Below are 20806 nucleotides of genomic sequence, written 5' to 3' on the forward strand. Positions count from 1 at the left end.
CTTTGCAGTATATGCAAAGAGCCTACAGAGAGTCACCTCACCAGCTCTCCATAATGTTCCCCTTTACTCTGGAATTAATCCATTATCTTTGACCCATGAATCAGACTATTCATGCCCATCTTGACCTCAGCTGCACATAAAATTTGTGAGGTTAACTGATGTGATGCTCAGTAAAGATCACTTAACCAAAGACTCGAAGTTTAAGTTTGCGTTTCCAATTGTTCAGGCACTGAACAATGCCTTTATCGGAAAGGGAAATAAAATATGTACATCAATGATGGATTATGAATGAAAGTTCTGGTTTCTGTCCATTACAGTTTCCCTTAAATTAAATTAAGGACCACAAACCTTTTTTGAGAGAGTTCTGCTAAGAACCTGCTAGGTCTCTGAAACCAGATACTGTGTGTTGCTTTGGATTATCCATTGCAGGTTTTGAAGTTCACCAACCTGATGGACTCCAAAGTTTTGTTGGACTCCAAATCCCAACATCCTTGACCCCTGGCCATGTTGGCTAGGGCTGATAGGAGTTGTAATCCAACATTTGGAGGGCACTGGGTTGGAGAATGCTGCTGTATACAAATTGTTAATTCACTCTGAGTGTGTATCCTTATGTAGAAAAACAAAACAGCACCATCCATGTACAAAATGGAGGTATCAGCAGGCTTTGGGAAACCTTCAGGTTTGCAGAAGGACAAGTGAAAAACAAGGGGTGAGAGAAAGTTGCTAAATCCATGAATTCTGCATATTATAATGAGCACAGGAAGCTCTGCAGGATCAGGGCCCAGCCCAAGGCTGAGGGATCTTTGGTCCTCCGAGTGTTGTTGAACTTTACTTCTCATCATCATCAGTTGTAAATAAGGATGGGAGTTGTGATCCAACAATATTTGGAGGCTATCCATCAGGGAGCCCAGCCTTGGCCTAACCAATTAACTTCATAAAATGTCGCATTACAATATGGCGATGATTGAATGGTTGTCTCCACAATATTTAAATGAACGAGCAGCTTCTGTTTCCACACAGCTGTGTGTTCACATTAGAAGCCATCTGTTTTTCTGTCTGAGAGCACTCCAGGGGCCAATAACCCTACCAGTGTAAAAACATAACCCATCTTATTTCATTTTTCTTACCAAATCTTGTGTCTTGTTTGAAGTTATGACGTGGGGACTGTCCCTTCACCCAAAACATAACAGTTGCCTAATCCTTATGGCAGAACATTAGTGCTATATTTAAAGTGTTCATCGTTGTTAGTAACATTCATATTCTAAGTTTCTTGCTAGAAGCCTTGGTTGCTTTGGCTTTAAGCACAGAGTCGCACCCCATTTGCTGAGCAAAATAATATACAAGCAAACATAACACTCTTGTGAAATGGGGAAAATCAAACACTATATCTGCTAATTTGCCACATGCCAAACATTTGAGGACTCTAGGCTCTGGAAAATACTCACCTTTGAAGGTCGCCTTGCTGTATAAATGGCCACAGACTCAATTCCTTGTTGCTGCAAAGACTTAGTATACTCTCCAATTATTTTGTCTGTAGACATAAAATTTATTATAACTGCTTAACAATGTCATTAAGTTCACCCAAAATTGCTACGAAATCTTGGAAGGCAACAATTCTCAGGCAGTAAAGATGTGTCCGTGCTCATTTATATTGAAATATTAACCGTTAAACAATGTACTTGACAAATTACAAAAGCAAAGTAAGACATCTAAGTTTCCCCGATCAAAACAATGTTTCAGAAAAGGTCCAGAGGTTTAGTGACTATTGAAAGTGATTAAAAAGTAAGTTGAAGTGAGGGAAAGATTAGATTAAGTAGGCAGACCACCAGCACTGCCCAAATACTATTCAGGCAGCTCAGTTTTTTGCTAAGATATGAATTTGGTTGATATGTGAACTTTGGTTGACATGTGAAAATTCCTTTACAATAAGAGATCTGTATTCCTCCATATGTTGTCCTCCATATGTTGTTGGTCTACAACTTCTGACATCACTGACCATTGACAATGAATTTGGGGAAACTGTGATGTTTCATGTCTTGAGTTCTATGATGGAGATATTGCTGTACTAATTAATTAAATAAAAGTACAATTGCTTATTATTGAACTCAACTGGCCAATGACCCCAAGAAGAACTTAGTGGATTTTTATAAGAACCATGGTATCCAAGGACACATCATAGCTGTCAACTTTTGCCTTTTCTTGCAAGGAATCCTATTCGGAATAAGGGAATTTCCCTTTAAAAAAGGGAAACGTTGACAGCTATGGGACACATATCCACAGAGTAGGTGCAGATCACAGTGGATCCACTGCAACTAGATCTCTGTTCACTTTGTACACGTTATTCCTTCTCTAGCAAGGGAATATGAATGAAAGCCTCTCTCTCCCCCGAATGCTGATTTTTCATGCTTAATTGTTGTTAACAACAACCTGGCTCACTTGTGGATTGTTTCACTTACCATTTTCCAGGAGCTGCTTTTGAGTGGACAGGTCATTTGTCCTACACGGGAAACATAGAAAGAAAGAAAATGAAAATGTTGGAAGGGGAAGAATACTGACACGCCCTACCACTTGCAGTTGAAGCAACAAGACTACTATGACTTGATTGATAATGAAAACACAGGAAAGAAAAAAGAACAGCACAGAAATATAACAACCGAAGAACTTAGCTCTGGGATTTTTTAAATTTTATTTTAAGGATTTTAGAAGAAGAGTTTGGATTTGATATCCCGCTTTATCACTACCCGAAGGAGTCTCAAAGCGGCTAACATGCTCCTTTCCCTTCCTCCCCCACAACAAACACTCTGTGAGGTGAGTGGGGCTGAGAGACTTCAGAGAAGTGTGACTGGCCCAAGGTCACCCAGCAGCTGCATGTGGAGGGGTGGGGAAGCGAACCCGGTTCACCAGATTATGAGTCTACCGCTCTTAACCACTACACCACACTGACTCTTTAGCTTTGCTAGACAGGGCATGTTCCAAACTGAATCATTCAGGGGACTCAGTAAGGGAACAGTATTCCAGAAAGGGGGGGGGGGCCTGCAAAATCAGATCACATATAGAATGCAAGGATAACTCCAGAGCTGGAAATCTAATCTTCAATCAGCAGTTTAATTTAATTCCGAAAGATGCCAGTTGTCCTGGGTAGAGATTGCAAAATGGAGAATACAAAATGGGAATTGGACAGTAGCATGAGATAAAGGGTTAATGACCCCTGCCCCCCAACATCAGGGTCCCAAGGCTATGTAGTGAGGGGAGGGGGTTATCCAGATTGGGACCATGGCATTGGGAAGAGCGGCTAACCTTTTCCCTCATGCCACATTGTGACATAGAAGAGCTATGAAAGGCATGCTCCTCAACTGTCGCACTTTGACATCCTGGAATTACAGAAGCCAGGATAGCTTCTGATTGGATGCTGGGATGTCTTGTTTTGTCTCCTGTTAAAGCACAGCTCTCCAAGATGCCTGTTTTGGGGTCTGGAGCGTGCTCTCACACAAGTCACCTGGCTCCCGCGAGAACTCAGCCCCGAAATGTGAGCAATTGGGGGAGGTGCGTTCTCAAAAAATCACAACTTACACAGGAGCACGGCCCCCAAAAAGGCGCATCCTGATTTTCCTTTGTTTTATGTTTGGTTGGAGGGTATGGAAAGGGATAACAAAAAATGGCAATTTTGGCAACATATGGCTTCCTTTTTTTGTATATGTCTTTTTCTCCCCCCTTATCTCAATAAAGCCTATGGAGAGGATATGTACATTGATAACTCTTATGAATAACATATTGTAGAAAGAGTTGCAAAACCCATAAATTATATAAACCGGATGTAAATGTGTATACCAGCTTTCTTGTTTTTGATGAAATGGTTGCCTTGCAATTTTTGTTTTATTGTTTAAAAATTTAATAAAACTTTCCATGGGGAAAAACAATGAATGTGTTGTGTTTAGGCTGGCCCCTTAAAACTTAGATTTGTTATTAACAATGATTGCCTTCCTAAGAGATCTAATGTTTTCAGAGTAATTTGCTGTTGAGTAAGGAAAAGCTGATTAAAAAACAAATCCAACGATGGGTAAACTGACAGAAGAACAAGCTGGCATTGGATAAGACACGTAATCAGATCCTTGTCAGACTCAATAATTTATGCCTCCACTGAATGACTTTACGTAATGTGACTATTGACAACACCTATAGGACGGCCTATAATGAGAGATCATGTTTGAAGAGCAAGACAGAGATGCAGAAATGTCTGTATTAGATTAACAAGTCCATTGAGGGTAGTCCAACAGAGCCATTCAATGCAATCTAGGTATCTTGCCATTATACGTGATTTTAGTTTATCTAGTCCAAGAAAAATAGGGGCCATGAAGTCGCCCTTGAACAGATAGGTGCAGGGGCATAGCAAGGGGGTGTGGTAGGAGCGGTCTGCCCCGGGTGTCACCACTGAGGGGGGTGACAAAATGGCCGGCGGCATTCTCCAGTGCCCACAGGCTCTATGTCAGGGCGTGGGCAGGAGCCAGGCCCTGTGAGAAGTAGGGCTTCACAGGACTAGGGCTTTCCTAAGTTTGTTCTCAAGAGGCAAGGTGCAGCTGCACAGGTGAGGCCGATTGGTAACTCACAGCACCTGGTGGCAAGAGCCGGGAAGGGATATAAGGTCAGCATTTCCCTTTGGCTCTTTGCCACAGCAATACGCTTCCTGCCTTGCTGTGTTTGGCTCCTTGACTCCTTGCTTCCTGATCCTCAGACCCTTGGCTTCTTGACTTCTGGTTTCCTGATCCTTGGACCTTTGGCTTCTTGACTCCCGGCTCTCTGACCCTTGGCTTCCGGCCTCCTGGCTTCCGGACTATCGTTCTTGCTCCCACCCTGCCGTCTTGCCCCCAGTCCGGACGTCCTCCGCCAGGACTTTGACCACCCGTAAACCAAACCGTGACACTCTATGCTGTCTGCCCACTGCCTCTTCCCCCCAGCTGTAGGACGGCTAAGGCTCCACGGCACGCCCTGTCCCTATGGGTGCCGCACCCCCGTCCCATCCCATCCTTATGGGCGCCGTGTGCCCCGTACGTCCCTATGGGCGCTGCCCATCCTGTCCCTCCCTATGAGAGGAAGCCAGTGTGGTGTAGTGGTTAAGAGCGGTAGACTCGTAATCTGGGGAACCGGGTTTGCGTCTCCGCTCCTCCACATGCAGCTGCTGGGTGGCCTTGAGCCAGTCACACTTCTCTGAAGTCTTTCAGCCCCACTCACCTCACAGAGTGTTTGTTGTGGGGGAGGAAGGGAAAGGAGAATGTTAGCCGCTTTGACACTCCTTAGGGTAGTGATAAAGCGGGATATCAAATCCAAAATCCTCCTCCTTCTTCTTCGGGTGCCATGCGCCCCATTCTTATGGGCAGTTCACACCGCCCCAGGTGCCTGAGAGGCTTCCTCCACCGCTGGGTAGGTGTGCTGTTGATTAGTAACCTCAAGGCCCCTGCTGCTCTCCTGTCTTATAGTTCTCTACCATTAAACCATATTTGGACTTTAGATTGAGGACTGAACTTCCCGACAACTCTTGCAATGGAAATGCTGTCCTCTTTAAAGGGGAGTCTGGCGCCGACATGCCCCCACATGTGCCACCGAAACTACCCAAGTTGTTCAGAAAGGGACAATGCAATTATCCCCAAGCATACCTCCAAAACCAGCCAGGTCTAGCCAAGCTGCTTGGGGGAGCAAAACTGCCAAACTTTAGCCAAGTTGACCTCATGCTAAAGATGCAATAAATTGCCACCTGGTTCTCTCAAGTTGTGCCGCCTTTTCTGGGAGCCAGAGGTGAGGATCCTGTGCTGTGCGCTCACAGGATGTTGTTGAATTCCAGCACGCATGTTAGATACACATGTGTCTCTGGAGGAAACTGGCTGTATGGTATCTGCGTGTCGTGTGCATTGGGATATGCTAGAGGGCAATACCTGTGGAATTGCTTGCATAGGTGAGGTTTTTAAGTGATTGCTTTGCACTGCAAGGTGGTGCATTTGGATAAAAATCACAAGAAACACTCTCAAACCATTCAGAGTTGTGTATATGCGTGCATACATACATGCATGTGTGTGTGAATTCTCAGGGGTCATTCCAAAAAGCCTTCTAAGAAAATGCGAGACATGAAATTGTCTTCTGAATATGATGCTACATGATAAGGCAATAAATTTACCTGTCGGTTGGAATGCATTCATTTTTCTGTGGTTGTCCCAGAGGATAAAATATTCAAAAGGCAGGTTCACCATATTACTATGAAGGTGAAAAATCGCTCTGTGCTGACTGTTAACATACAACAGATGATGGCGTAAGTCAGGTGAACAGAACCTTAGGAGGTTACGGATATTGAAAGAGACACAGCACATCTAAAACATTTTTATTATATCAATATCTTTTTTTCTGTTTACTCAGACGATACTGGATTTCGCAGAATTGTTCAGGGCTCCTTTTTTAAAAAAAAATCAATTTATCATTTACAAATGTGTCACCTATTTTATTTTTGCCTGTTTCTTGTGTCAGGCAATAGGAGTCAAGATGAATGACTCGCCTCCCAGCTTTATTCAAATGATGCACTTGGAAAATGTAATAATATGGAATGTGTTTGGCATGTTGTTTTTCCTAACATTGTTCCTCAGTGTAAGGGGTTCTTCCCCTTAGGGAAAGACCCATAGATCAATCATAGCACATAAATTTTGCATGTGGAAGGACTCAGGTTCAATACCCGTCATCTCCAGTAAGCTTGGAAAGATGATTCTCAAAGGTCATGTCCACACCATAAATTCATAACACAGACTCAATCATAGCACATAAATTTTGCATGTGGAAGGACTCAGGTTCAATACCCGTCATCTCCAGGAAGCTTGGAAAGATGATTCTCAAAGGTCATGTCCACACCATAAATTCATAACACAGACTGGAGGAGCCTGTGACTCTCTGGAACTTGTTGGACTATGGTTCCCAAAATCCTTGATCAGCTTTCTTCAACTTATAGTCCAGGTGTTTTGGACTACACCTCTAAACAGCCCCTGGCAGCATGGCCAATGGTCAAGAATGATGGGAGTTGTCTGGCTCAGAGGTCACGCTGGCTGATGGGAGTTGGAAGTTGAAATCAAACTTCACCTGAAGGGCTACAGGTTCTCCACCCCAGGCTATAGAAACCAGAGTGCCTTGGCATTAATTAAAGAAGTGATAACATAATGTGTGGCAGTCTTGGACTTTTGGAACATCATAGGAGGCAGTATCTGGTGGTCAAAACCTTTCATCATCATAACAACTACTATTAGTAGTAGTAGTAGTACCCTGCCCATCTGGCTGGGTTGCCACAGACGCTCTGGGCAGCTTCCAACAAAAGAGTAAAAATACATTAAAACATCAATTATTAAAAACTTCCCTAAACAGGGTTGCCTTCATATGTCTTCTGAACATCAGATAGTTGTTAATTTATTTGACATTTGATGGGAGGGCGTTCCACAGGGCTGGCACCACTACCGAGAAGGTCCTCTGCCTTGTTCCCTGTAACTTTACTTCTCGCAGTGAGGGAACCACAGAAGGCCCTCAGCGCTGGACCTCAAGTGTCTGGGTTGAACGATGGGGGTGGAGACACTCCTTCAGGTATACTGGGCTTTTAGATGTCTTCTAAAGGTTGTATAATTACTCATCTCCTTGACATCTGATGGGAGGGTGTTCCACAGGGTGGGTGTCACTACTGAGAAGACTCTCTGCCTGGTTCCCTGTCTTTCTTCTTCTTCTTTGGCGATCACTCATCACCGAGTAAGATTGTCTTCCATGAACACAATCTTAACAGTGATTCCATAAGTGACTGTGGAGGCTAATTCTGGATCCACATGTCCTTCCACAGTGGGGACATAGGTTTTCGGGCAGGAGTTGATCACGGTGAAGGTTTGCCAAATGTGCATTCCTCTTAGCACATTTCTCACTTTTGTCCTGAGTTTGAGCATCTTTGAAGTCCATGTCGCATTTGGTAAAGGCTGTTCTCCAAGGGTCTTCTGGTTCCCTGTAGCTTCTCTTCTCACCGTGAGGGAACCACCAGAAGATCCTCGGAGCTGGATCTCAGCATCCGGGCTGAATAATAGGGGGTGGAGATGCTGTATCTATGAGCTGCATCCAATGCAAGTCCTACACAGAAAACGCCTCTAGATGTGACTAACTTAGTTTCATTCATTTGAGTGAGTCTTCTACATGTATGATTCTTACATAAGGCCTGCGTAAAAAGCCACAAGAGTTTTGTACATGCATGCAAGAGTGCTGTGAACTCCCTGAGATTTCTGGATGAAGGGTGGTGTGGGGATGGCGGGTGCAGCATGGGGGCACACCCCCACCTGAGCATAAGACATACCACAGTGTGTCTAGCCGCCATGCCCAGTCTCTGACCTTTGCCTCCCTCGCAGGAAGCTTTGCTTAATTTTCCACTTGGCTGGAGCATGGCGAGTGAAGAAGAAGAAGAAGAGTTTCTCCTTTCCCTCCCTCCCCCACAACAAACACTCTGTGAGGTGAGTGGGGCTGAGAGGCTTCAGAGAAGTGTGACTAGCCCAAGGTCACCCAGCAGCTGCATGTGGAGGAGCGGGGAAGCGAACCTGGTTCCCCAGATCACCAGATTACGAGTCTACCGCTCTTAACCACTACACCACACTGGCTGAAGCAGCCGTTATCAAGTATCAGGGGAACATTTGGGGGAAGCACCTAGTTTGACATGTAAATTGCTAACGCTGGAAATGTGCCTTGCTGGAAATTTGTTAAGTTCAGGGTGGTTTCACTACCGTTTCCAACTGCTGATTTCTGCTAATAAAAAGAGGCTCTGCAAAGCTAGCCAGCAGCTTGCTTGCTTGGTTGCTCCTGCACAGCTCACATGCATCCAACTCCCTTATTTCTACAGGTGGTATACAAATTTAATAAATAATAATAATAATAATAATAATAATAGCCTTTACGGCACCTCATACCTGCTGGTCAGTGGTAGCTTTATCACAAACACATTGGGTTTGGATCCATTAACCATCAGCTGGGATGTTTCTTTGCCGTCTACATTTACCAAGGCCCAGTTCAGTGTTTCTTGGAGGTACCCTGAAAGGTGACTCACGGCATGGCAGTCCACAGCTGGCAAGACTAAAGAAGATGATGAAGTCCTCAGAAGTTCCTGTAGCAAGCACAAAGCACAGTTAATTATGAATTGGATGATTAAAGCAGGAATGATTGCTTTCTTTTTCTTTTTTACTCTGATAGGCTTGATTACAGTCTTTTAGAGCCTCCATTATGCAAAATAAACTCTGTTATCCTCAACAAGAATTTGACATGCAATTTCATTATATAAACAACCCGATAATCATCATCATCATCAAGCTGAACAAAAAAAAATGTTCAAGTGTTCACAATTTTCTGAATGTTTTTATTTGGGGGGAGGTTAATTAATCTCTGTGTGTACATGTGAAAATTGGCTGTTTTGCAAGCAGTTTATAGGTTGATGAAAAAGTCAACCTTGTGTTTAAAATATTGTGTGTGTGTGTGTGTGTGTGTGTGTGTGTGTGTGTGTGTGTGTGTGTGAACTACAAATGGTCCTGTCCTATGATGTGGCATACTAGCAGTTTTAAGGAAGCCTCACAAAGCCACTTCCGAGTTGGAGAGGAGGTGGGGTTCCGGGCTCCACGCCCTCCCCACGTGTGCGGGGGCTGAATCACAGCCCCCGCGAGACTGTGGGAATCCTCGGACGCGTCATCTCCCTGGCCAGCCAATCGGCCCGGGCTATTTAGGGCAGCGCAGCTGAGGATTTCCCTCTCTTCTTCGCTCCAGCTGCTCCGGTTTCCCACCCCGCCCGCCCTTAGGTTTGGCTCTTTGACCTTGTTATGGACTTCGGTTGGTTGCCATCAAGGGGCCTGGTAGGAATTTTTTCCACTTGGCAAATTGGCACCAGCCATTTGGTTTTTCACCTACCTCGTAGCAAATTGTCACAACTTCCTTGGCAATGGCGGTTAGGCATTGGTAAGGGTATTGTTATGCAGATGGGGGGAGGAAGCGCCATCACCTTCCCCCAAATCGAAGGGTAGTCCAGTAAAGGATTCTGGGGGGTGTTGCCCTGTCCGAAGCCTATGGAGGTGTGGGCCTAAGGCATGCCCCCGAGCAGTGACCCTGAGGGAGCTCCTAGTTGATGTACATCAGCAGGACTCCCCCTGCTGGCGGTTAACCCATGCCGGTCTTCAAGCAATCAGGCTGAAGCCAGTTAGTCGATAGAACCAATGCCTAAGCCAATACCGCTCAATTCCTGCAATCAATAAAGTTGTGGCCTTTTTTTGCCCATTAACCTTAAATGCTGTGGCTTGTGTCTTTATTTTCCAAGGGGAGAGGCGGGTACTCGCCACGCAATTCTCTCATGATGATTATTACAGTCGCCAGGCAGTGAAGTGACCTGAGGTTCAGGTGATAACACAGATCTCCACATCTCTCTGGACCCGGTCCTATTTTACTGTCTTTAAAGCCTCATGCTTCAAGATGCAATTGCATCCCCAAAATTGCATGCACTTGCAAAATGCACAGACTACTTTTTCCACATTTACTAGGAACACAAGACCTCTGAGACATTTATCGCAGCTGATCTTCTTACAGAGGAAGAAGCCACAATTGCTGAATAGCTCACTTGGTAGAGCATGAGACTCTTAATCTCAGAGCAATGGGTTCAATCCCCATGTTGGGTGAAAGGTTCTTGCATTGCAGGGCATTGTGGTCCCGTTTAACTCTACAATCCTATGATTCTACAACAGCAAAGTCCGTTCCTTTCTAATCTGCTCCCCACTGTACAACTGATGGCCAGGAGCGGATCCATACATCCCTAAGAAATCTGGCTGTGGCTTGGGGTTCCCCATTCCTGATTATAAGTATTTTAGTTACAGTACATTGTTCATTTCCCAAAACACAGACTCATTAGTACTCTTTGTTAAAAGGAGACCAAAGAGCCATCTGTTTCCTCTCAGGTAATGGCTATGTGAGCATCATCAAATCAATGGATAATTAGCATCACTACATTCCTTAAAGCATTTAGATTGCTTATCATCCAGGTTTGTTTGTTTTTTAACATATGCTCTATTGCTGGAATGAGAATTCTTCTACCAATCATTCATTTAACTCCAGTGGAAACGTAAGTATTCAATTCAGAGTAAATTCATTCATTTCAATGGGTCTACCGTGAGTAAAATTAAGTTGAATACGACCCTTAGTTATCACCTATAATTTAGTTCACAAAATATTCCTCTGAACCTGACAGAATCTCCTTAACTGAACCACCCCTCAGAAGCTGAGAAACTCCCACATTGCCAAAGATCCACACACAGAAATAAACAGCAAGTCTTGGGTAACTTCAAACACTTTCCTGAAAATTGCAGGTTCCACCTGCAATTTTATATATTTAAATGAACTTTATAAGTTTATTTTACGACTATTGCTTTCTCGAGCTGGAAAGAGCCTTCAGCCTGTTACCAGAATTGCAATGTCTCTGTCATTCCTTTCAGCCGTCGTTTTGTTTTGCTTTTGAAAACTGCTGGGAGACGCCATATGAGATAGTTATGCTTGCCTGAACATTGCGAAACGGTGTCTCATTTCCAGAGGAGCCGGCGTAACGTGTGAAGTCATCCACACTAAGCTGAAAAACAATAAAAAGATAGCATAGGTCGCTGAGGGGGACATCTCGGCTCATTAGACACAAGCTGCACTCCTCGGCTATGAGACAAGACAAATTGCAGACACCTACCGCATCTTGAAGAAACAAGGCGACGTTTCTGGGGTCTGGAGAAGCCAGCGCTTGCTTCAGCAATGCATGCAGCTCCTGCTTTGAGATAACATGCCCTTCATGTAAAGTGGTTGCCAAGCCTTGGAAGGATCTGAAAGAAATTAATTTTTCAAAGGGCAGTTTACTTTTCTTTTAACGGGATCACAATTTTTGCACAGCAGTTTGTACATATGTGCGATGTTTGTGAAGTGCGTGTGTATAATAATAATAATAATAATAATAATAATAATAATAATAATAATAATTTATTATTTATACCCCGCCCATCTGGCTGGGCCTCCCCAGCCACTCTGGGCGGCTTCCATAAAAACCAAAAATACAATAAAATATCACACGTTAAAAACTTCCCTGAACAGGGCTGCCTTAAGATGTCTCCTGAATGTCAGGTAGTTGTTTATCGCTTTGACATCTGCTGGAAGGGCGTTCCACAGGGCGGGCGCCACTACCGAGAAGGCCCTCTGCCTGGTTCCCTGTAGCTTTGCTTCTCGCAATGAGGGAACTGCCAGAAGGCCCTCGGCGCTGGACCTCAGTGTCCGGGCAGAATGATGGGGGTGGAGACGCTCCTTCAGGTATACTGGACCGAGGCCGTTTAGGGCTTTAAAGGTCAGCACCAACACTTTGAATTGTGCTCGGAAACGTACTGGGAGCCAATGCAGGTCTTTCAAGACCGGTGTTATATGGTCTCGGCGGCCGCTCCCAGTCACCAGTCTAGCTGCCGCATTCTGGATTCTGTGTATGTATTGCTTTTCGTAAAAGAGAGAGAGGTGCAGATGCTTGCATGTTGATAAATTAGAAAATGGCTTTCTTACCGCTGCGCCTTCCACTTCTCTACTGAATTCTACACAATAAAAATATTATTTACAACATTTTAGAGATGATGTTTATCACTTTGAAGTATAAAGACTTAAAAATTAAGACCGGTGCCAAGGGTCCCAGTCACAAAATGGCCACCGTGAAGTGTGTGGCCTAGCACACAATGTCTGTCACAGGGGTAGAGCATTGCACAAAATGAGAGAGAGTCATTGGTGCTTGCCACAGCTCCACTACCATGGGAAGTCAGTACTATGTCCTGCAGGCCTTCACAATCACAAAATACTGATGCTGTTGTCACCTATTAACAACAGGGAGCATTTCCTGGTACCAAAGAAAATATACAAGATGGCCAACCATCTTGGACTACTGAAATGCGCTCTACGTGGGGCTACCTTTGAAGGTGACCCGGAAACTACAATTAATCCAGAATGCGGCAGCTAGACTGATGACTGGGAGTGGCCGCCAAGACCACATAACATCGGTCCTGAAAGACCTACATTGGCTCCCAGTACATTTCCAAGTACAATTCAAAGTGTTGGTGCTGACCTTTAAAGCCCTAAATGGCCTCCGTCCAGTATACCTGAAGGAGCGTCTCCACCCTCATTGTTCAGCTCGGACACTGAGGTCCAGCTCCGAGGGCCTTCTGGCAGTTCCCTCCCTGCAAGAAGTGAGGCTACAAGGAACCAGGCAGAGGGCCTTCTTGGTGGTTGTGCCCGTCCTGAGGAATACCCTCCCATCAGATGTCAAGGAAATAAACAACTATCTGACTTTTAGAAGACATCTGAATGCAACCCTGTTTCTGGAAGTTTTTAATGTTTGATGTTTTATCGTGTTTTTAATATTCTGTTGGGAGCCACTCAGGGATACCCAGCCAGATGGGTGGGGTATAAATAATAAATTATTATTCATAATAATAATAATAATAATAATAATAATAATAATGTATGCCTACAGCCACAGATCTCAGGGCAGTTCACAAGGTTGGTGCTTTCCAAATAGAGCATGAACTGAATGCAGAAAACCACCTACCATGTTAAATTTCCCACAATTCTCAGGAACACCCAGCATAACCCAGATGGGTGGGATATAAATAAATTATTATTATTATTATTGTCACGGGAATTGGGGTTGCTTGTGTGTAAACCTCTAGCTGTTCCAAACTGCTTAGGGGCGGTTGTGTCTTTCCCTGACTGAGCAGCTTGGGTGCTGCTGCTCAGTCGCTCGACGAATCCGTGAGTGGGCGTCTCCTAAACTTCCTCCAGCATAAGAGCTCCTTGACGGACAACCTCCGCCTTGCCTCTCTGCGCGTAACCCTTCTGCGCAGAGTGGGCGTGCCTAGTGGTGCCCCTCCACCCTCCTCACTGGCTTCACTGCCAGAATCTCGGAGCCTTTCCTCCGAGATGCTTTCTCCCTCTCCCTTCTTCCTGGTGTCACCTGGACATTCTTCCCCAGATGACGTTCTCTCTCTACCCTTACTCGTTCCTTCTTCTGCAGAGTCTGGAAGCACCGCCTTCCCCCTCTGCTCCGATGTCAGTTCCCTGACAATTATTATTATTATTATTATTATTATTATTATTATTATTATTATTATTATTATTTTATTATTATTATTATTATTATTTCCACACACTCCCCTGCACACACAGAGAGCACACACATGCACTCACCATACACACAGAGGCGGCAGACACACATACATGTCCCTATTTCTCATCACTTGTGCGCAATCACACAATCCATGTCTCCATCTCTGCTCAGGAATGTCTCTCCCTCTCTCACACACAGCATGCAACTTTAAAGTAGGCTAGTTTTGTGGCAGGATCCATGAAAACAAATGCATAAGCTGAGAACTATTTATGTATTTGAAAAACTAATATTAAAAAACATGAATGCATATAATTTTGTAAATCTTCTTTTGATTCTGTTGATGAAATGATTTCCAGCCATTTAATGTGAGGGTGCAAGGGGAGTTATGTAACACAATGTGAAGCTCTTTTCTCATGAGCTGCTTCCATAAGCATTTTAAAACATGTTCCATTTACTGTCTGCAAATTCATTTGTGTTTTGAAGGTGACATTAAATAGGCACATACATAGCCCATGAGATTAGAAATTACTTCAGAGCTATGTCTAGAACTTGCAGACAAAGAAACATCTACTATCACAGTGTTCAGAGCAGAAGATATAAATAAACCTGCAAAATCTCACCAGCGAAAGCCATCAGAATTCTGAATTGTTTGCTCTCTGTTCTTAACGGAAGGAACTGTTGAACATTATGCAACTGGTATTGCAAAGCACATTTTGCTTAATCAATGTACAAACCATATATTAGCTTTATTTGCATAAGGATGACCCCCAGTGCACAGGAGAGTAAGGAAGAAGAAGAAGAAGAAGAGTTTGGATTTGATATCCCGCCTTTCACTCCCTTTAAGGAGTCTCAAAGCGGCTAACATTCTCCTTTCCCTTCCTCCCCCACAACAAACACTTTGTGAGGTGAGTGGGGCTGAGAGACTTCACAGAAGTGTGACTGGCCCAAGGTCACCCAGCAGCTGCATGTGGAGGAGCGGAGACGCGAACCCGGTTACCCAGATTACGTGACTACCGCTCTTAACCAATACACCAGGGCTTTGCTAGCAGAGAGCTATTGTGCGTTCTTCCTGATCCGTCATTTCGAGGATGAAGGAAAACATTCCTTCATTGCACTCTTGAGGCAGCTTCAGATAGTTAAGTGACTGGTGACAGAGGAAAATGCAAGGAATATCTATGATGATGGTGATTTATTAAATTTGTATACCGCCTGTCAGGGAAATGACATCAGAGCAACAGGAGAAGGAGAGGCTCTCCGATTCTGCAGGGGAAGGTACCAGCACAAGGGGGAGACGTAGCTTGATAGAGGGGGAAGGAAATCAGCGTAACACCAAGGATCCAGGAGAGCAAATGGCAGAGGAGGTGGAAGGGCTCCGGGATTCTTCCTTGGAAGTCAGTGAGGAGAGCACTGGTCCTCCACTACCCACCCCCTCCCTGCGCAGAAGACTTCCGCGCAATGAGAGGCGGAGACGATTGGGTGTCAAACAGCTTTTATGCTGGCAAAGGTTTAAGAAACGCCCACAGACAGACTCTGCTAGCGACTGAGGCAGCCATGCCGAGATGGGCTGTGCAGTCAAAACGGTTTAAACTATGCACCAAACTTCCAAAAGGGAAGGTTTACGCACGAGTAACTCCCAACCACTACACCGCCCTATACCCAAAGGTGTCAGGGCAGTTCACAGGATAAAATCAGAATATGAAACCACAAAATGCATAATCTAAACAACAGCGAAAAACAACCCAATAAAACACACGCAAACGCACACACACATTTTAAAAGGGCATAGGCTGTCAAACAAACAAAGGTCTGGTTAAAAAGGAACATTTTTTGCCTGGTGAACCTCCCTGGGGAGACCATTCCACAGAAGGGGAGCCATTGAAGAAAAGGCTCGTTCTTGTGTTGCCACCCTCTGGATAAGATGCTTGTAGACCGCAGCCAGCAGGTGGTGGCAAGAGCTGATGGGAATTGTAGTCCAAAGCATGTGGACGATACCAGGTTGACAAAGGCTAGGTTAATCTCTTGATCTTTGAAGCAAATCTGAGACTGATTTTTAAAATTAAGCTTTGTATAAAATGAAAGTCCAGAGAGCAATAACAACATATAACAAAACAAAACAAAATCCCTATAACAGGTGCTCCTGTGGCTGCACCATTATTTCTGTGTATTAGAAATGTAAGTTTGGTTAATATATTCTTGTTTTAACTCAGTCCCAAAAGAAGTTGGCGGCTGACATTCAGTTGTCCCATCATCCTTACATGTGGTGAATGGGAACAGTTTAGCCATGAACTGATTTCTCTTCATTAACCTTCTGATCAAACTACCAAATAATGTTAATTTTTCAGCTAGTACAATCTGCCAAGCCCTGTTGATCTCACCATTTACTAAGCAGCCAGATGCTGACTTTGGGTTCTTAAACTAACTGCATGGTGCCAATGGAGGCTCCACCCCCAACTAAAATAGCAGCTTTGGGGTGTGTATACACACAATTTTTTGGGGGGGGGGGACCACAACAGGGGGGAAGAGTCAAATTTTCTCTCTCAACCCATTGCAGTTCTAACACAGTCTGGTCTCCTCTGCATATAGAAGAATGGCACACACAAAGTGAAACATGGACCACTTATAAACGCCATCTTCAACTCCTCAAAAATTCCATCAATGGTGTCTCTGAAAATTTTTTCACATCACTTGAGAAGACAGGTGAACAAATGCCAGTGTACTGGAAGAAGCAAAGATCACCAGTGTCAAAGCAATGATTCTTCAACATCAACTTCGTTGGACTGGTCATGTTGTGCGGTTGCCTGATTATTGTCTTCCAAAGCAACTACTCTATTCCGAACTTAAAAATGGAAAGCGTAATGCTGGTGGTCAATAAAAGAGGTTTAAAGACTCTCTCAAGGGAAATCTTTTAAAATGTAGTATAAACACCAACAACTGGGAAACACTGGCCTGCGAGTGCTGCAATTAGAGAACAGCCTTTACCAAAGGTGTCATGGGCTTTGAAGACGCTCGAACTCAGGACAAAAGGGAGAAATGTGCTAAGAGGAAGGCATGTTCGGCAAACTCACATTGGATACAGCTCATAGATACAGCATCTCCACCCCCTATTATTCAGCCCGGATGCTGAGATCCAGCTCCGAGGGTCTTCTGGTGGTTCCCTCATGGAGAGAAGAGAAGCTACAGGGAACCAGAAGTGAGCACTCCAATTGGAGAACAGCCTTTACCAAAGCTGTCATGGGCTTTGAAGACGCTTCAACTCAGGACAAAAGTGAGAAATGTGCTAAGCGGAAGGCACGTTCGGCAAACCCACACCGTGATCAACTCCCACCCAGAAACCTACGTCCCCACTGTGGAAGGACATGTGGGTCCATAATTGGCCTCCACAGTCACTTATAGACTCACTGTTAAAACCGTGTTCGTGGAAGACAATCTTATGTGGCTACAAGTAATCACCAAAGAAGCAGAAGCAGCATACAGAAGCATGGTACACACAAAGTCCTCTTCCTGTTATTCACAGACACCACTGAATGTCAACACACTTGGGCTCATTTTGGAAATAATCCTCTTTACAAGCCATTCAGCTTTCGCATCTGTGCTTGCTCACATAAAGCCTTTGGGTTTTAATAGTTTGCTGTTTTCCGGGGCTGGAGGAAGAAGGAGCCATGGCCTTCACTCAAAAATGGACCATATGATAGACTTCCTTCAATATATCGTGTCAGTGCAGTTCTGTTGTAGGTCGCCCTTTGGATCTTTGGTGGAAATTGTCACACCTAGGAAACTGACTCAGTACTTTAAACAAAGAAGAAAGAAGAATTGTTTATCCATGCATTGCTCCTGGAAGAATTCGGCACATGAGTGGTCAAAGAGAGAAGAGGAAGAAGACTAGGAAGAGGAGGTGTTGGAAGCTTGAAGGGGTAACGGGGCTTAGTGAGCTGGGAGAGCCTGTGGCAGAGAGAAGTTCAGAATCAGAGGCAGAAGCTGAAGCAGGAGAGTGGAAGGAGGGAGGTTAAGAAGCAGAGAGGAGTCAGGCTGGTGAAGAGTCACGGGTGTCTCCCCACACCCCACTATGACAAGCTCCCCTCCTTGCCTGACTCCCAGAACCAGAAGAGGCATGAAATGCGAGGAGCATAGACAGGCATGCAGACGCACTCTCCGACTGCTTGGAAAGAGAGGAGGAGACATAGATGGCTGTGGAGAGGCAGGGACCTTTAATCTTGGCAACTGATTTCATGGCGTAGGGCCTACAGGACATGAGGTGCTGTGCTCCTTAGGCCTGACACTCGGCCAAGTCTGTGGCAATCATTTTTCGCTAATAAAGAGTCAGCGCTAGTTTTGAACTGGGTGGTTTACTGGCAAGCTTGCTCTGTGACATCCTATCTAATTCACACTTTCTCCAAAAAGAAAGCAAATAAAATGCATCATATTGAGGGGAAATGCTTGGAAAAATCTGTAGATATAGGGAAATTGTTTAGTGGGAGAAATGTGCATGAAAATGTGTGGTTTCTTTTTAAAAATAAAATAAACAGATGTAAAAATGTGGCAAACAGCACCGAAGAATGAACAAATGAAAAAAAACTGAGGCAAACTGAAATTAGTTCAGCCATCCCTACTCCTAAATGTGTATAAGATTTCAGGTTGAAGGAGCTTATTATATGTGGTTACATGGAATTATGTTTATCTGCATGTCTTACAAATATATAATTTAGAATAATATAATTATATTTTACAGGTTCTGTTGTAGCACCCTGCTTGTGGTTAACGCTTAGCTGGAATGAAATATTCAACGCAGCAATAGAGAAATTAAAATAATTATTTATTTGTCAGACAAATAAATGAGAGGCACAGTGGTATATGGTTACCAAGCTCTGGCCTGGCCTCCTGCCATTATGGCCAGCACTTATATTCCCTTAATCCAGCCCCCTTTGCTCCTCCTTTGGCTGCCTCTGTCCAATCAGCCTGGTTGGATTTCCTATTGGCTGATTGCTATAACCAATCCTAAAAGATACACCCATATCCTCCTGTCCTTATATGGAACACAAAGAGCTATATATTGTTACATCTATAAATGACAAATAAGTAGTAATATATCTTACATGTGTCTCAACAAGGAATCTTAATTACCAGCTCACCTCTTGCCCTCCTTGCCCTATTGCCTTCTAAAACAAATGGTTAATCTTAAATTTTTATCTTAAACATATGTCAAGGATCTTGAGTTTCACATCAACATTGAAAGATCTCCTTCATTTGAAGGTTTCTAAACAAATGCCTGACAGCTATATATCAGGACTGCTTGGATGGCGTCTTCCTGTCTGGCAGGGGGGCTAGACTGGTGGCTGACTTAATTTCAGGATAAATACAACTCTTACAATTATATGAAATAAGAATTTAGCATTTCTTAAATCCTTTGCATAATTACATTTAAGCAAATATATTTAATACATAACATAGGTAGCCTTTTAAAAGGAATAAGGCCTTTGTAAAGTAGAAAAGGAACTCAGTAAAAAGGAACACAGTAAAAAACCGCTTTAAAAGAAGCCTCTTCAGTTCACACCCCCCCCCTTCAGCCAGCTGCTTTTCCCATTAGCTCTTCCCAACATTTATTGCCCTCTAACTTTCTCAGTTTAAGAAAGAAACAGCTTTTAAAAAGGACTTCCCAAAAATGCTCTCTTTCTGCCAGCTAAATGCTTCTCCATTTGGTCTTTAACCTTAGAAAGAAGATCTGGCTCATTTTACTGGGAGGCACATTGGTATTATTTTACTATTTACCAACTATTAATTATGTTTATCTCTGCCTTTTTTATCTTCTGTAACATGTAGGGTCAGTGTCCTCACTCAGTCTGTAATTCCAGCTTTTACGACTTTGAGAATTGTTTTCTGCTATAAATCAAGGGGCCCCTTGTCTAGGAGGAAAACATTGCCTGTGTTCTTTAAACAGCTGGCCTTCTGCCTGGCATGAAACATTTGAAAATCTAAGCCCATTTAATTTAGGAACCTGATCAAGATATAAGCCAATATAAGCCTTGATTAAAAATGCAGTCTATATTCAGATGCCACATTCCCCCCTTTCAAGCTCAAGGACCTTCATCCCAAGTGTCCTTGATAGCTTGACCTTCATCATATTCCTGAGGTAAAGCTCTGTATAGGGCCATGATATGAGGTAGAGTTTCATTCGAAATCATTTTGCTAATTGTACTTCTAAAACATGAAATGATACATGGCATCATACATAAAACCATTACCACTACTGTCAAGAAAAACAAGCAAGACAATAGTATCCCTTTGAGTCCTGTGACATTAGGTAACCAATTGGTGAGCCATCCCATATCCCATCCTTCCCATGTTTGTACGGGGACATGTGCTATATTCTCCATCTTTGTGGCCAACACACGGATTGCCTCACCATTATCTGAAATGTTAAAGCAACAGGCATTCCCTGTCAAGTTCAAGACTCCACATAGGCCTCCCTGCTTGGCAAGTACATAATCCATTCCCATTTTCAGCTGCAAAATGGCGGCTCTACTTTCATCCAGCTGTTGTGCAATAAGTCTCAAACTCTGGGCCGTTGCATTGGTTACAAGTTCCACTACTGCTTGCAATCGAATTATTCTGTTTAGATTATAAATAGGATCC

At 43.8% G+C, this 20806-nt stretch overlaps 1 protein-coding gene across 1 annotated transcript in view; it reads right to left on the reverse strand.

Annotated features, from left to right (window-relative positions):
- Positions 1–20806, reverse strand: part of LOC308596867 (V-type proton ATPase subunit S1-like) — a gene marked incomplete at its 3' end in the record, with an annotated part of 59007 nt that overhangs the window by 22588 nt on the left and 15613 nt on the right. Inside the window, exons 2-6 of the mRNA XM_081212173.1 lie at positions 11741–11870; positions 11564–11632; positions 8949–9142; positions 2457–2497; positions 1446–1531 (exon numbers count right to left, since the gene is read on the reverse strand). Of these exons, the coding sequence (XP_081068299.1) occupies positions 1446–1531; positions 2457–2497; positions 8949–9142; positions 11564–11632; positions 11741–11870 (520 nt within the window). The remainder of the gene's footprint in view (positions 1–1445; positions 1532–2456; positions 2498–8948; positions 9143–11563; positions 11633–11740; positions 11871–20806) is intronic.

The sequence above is a fragment of the Podarcis bocagei genome (assembly GCF_964188305.1).
Source record: "Podarcis bocagei genome assembly, chromosome: 10".
Taxonomy (NCBI): domain Eukaryota; kingdom Metazoa; phylum Chordata; class Lepidosauria; order Squamata; family Lacertidae; genus Podarcis; species Podarcis bocagei.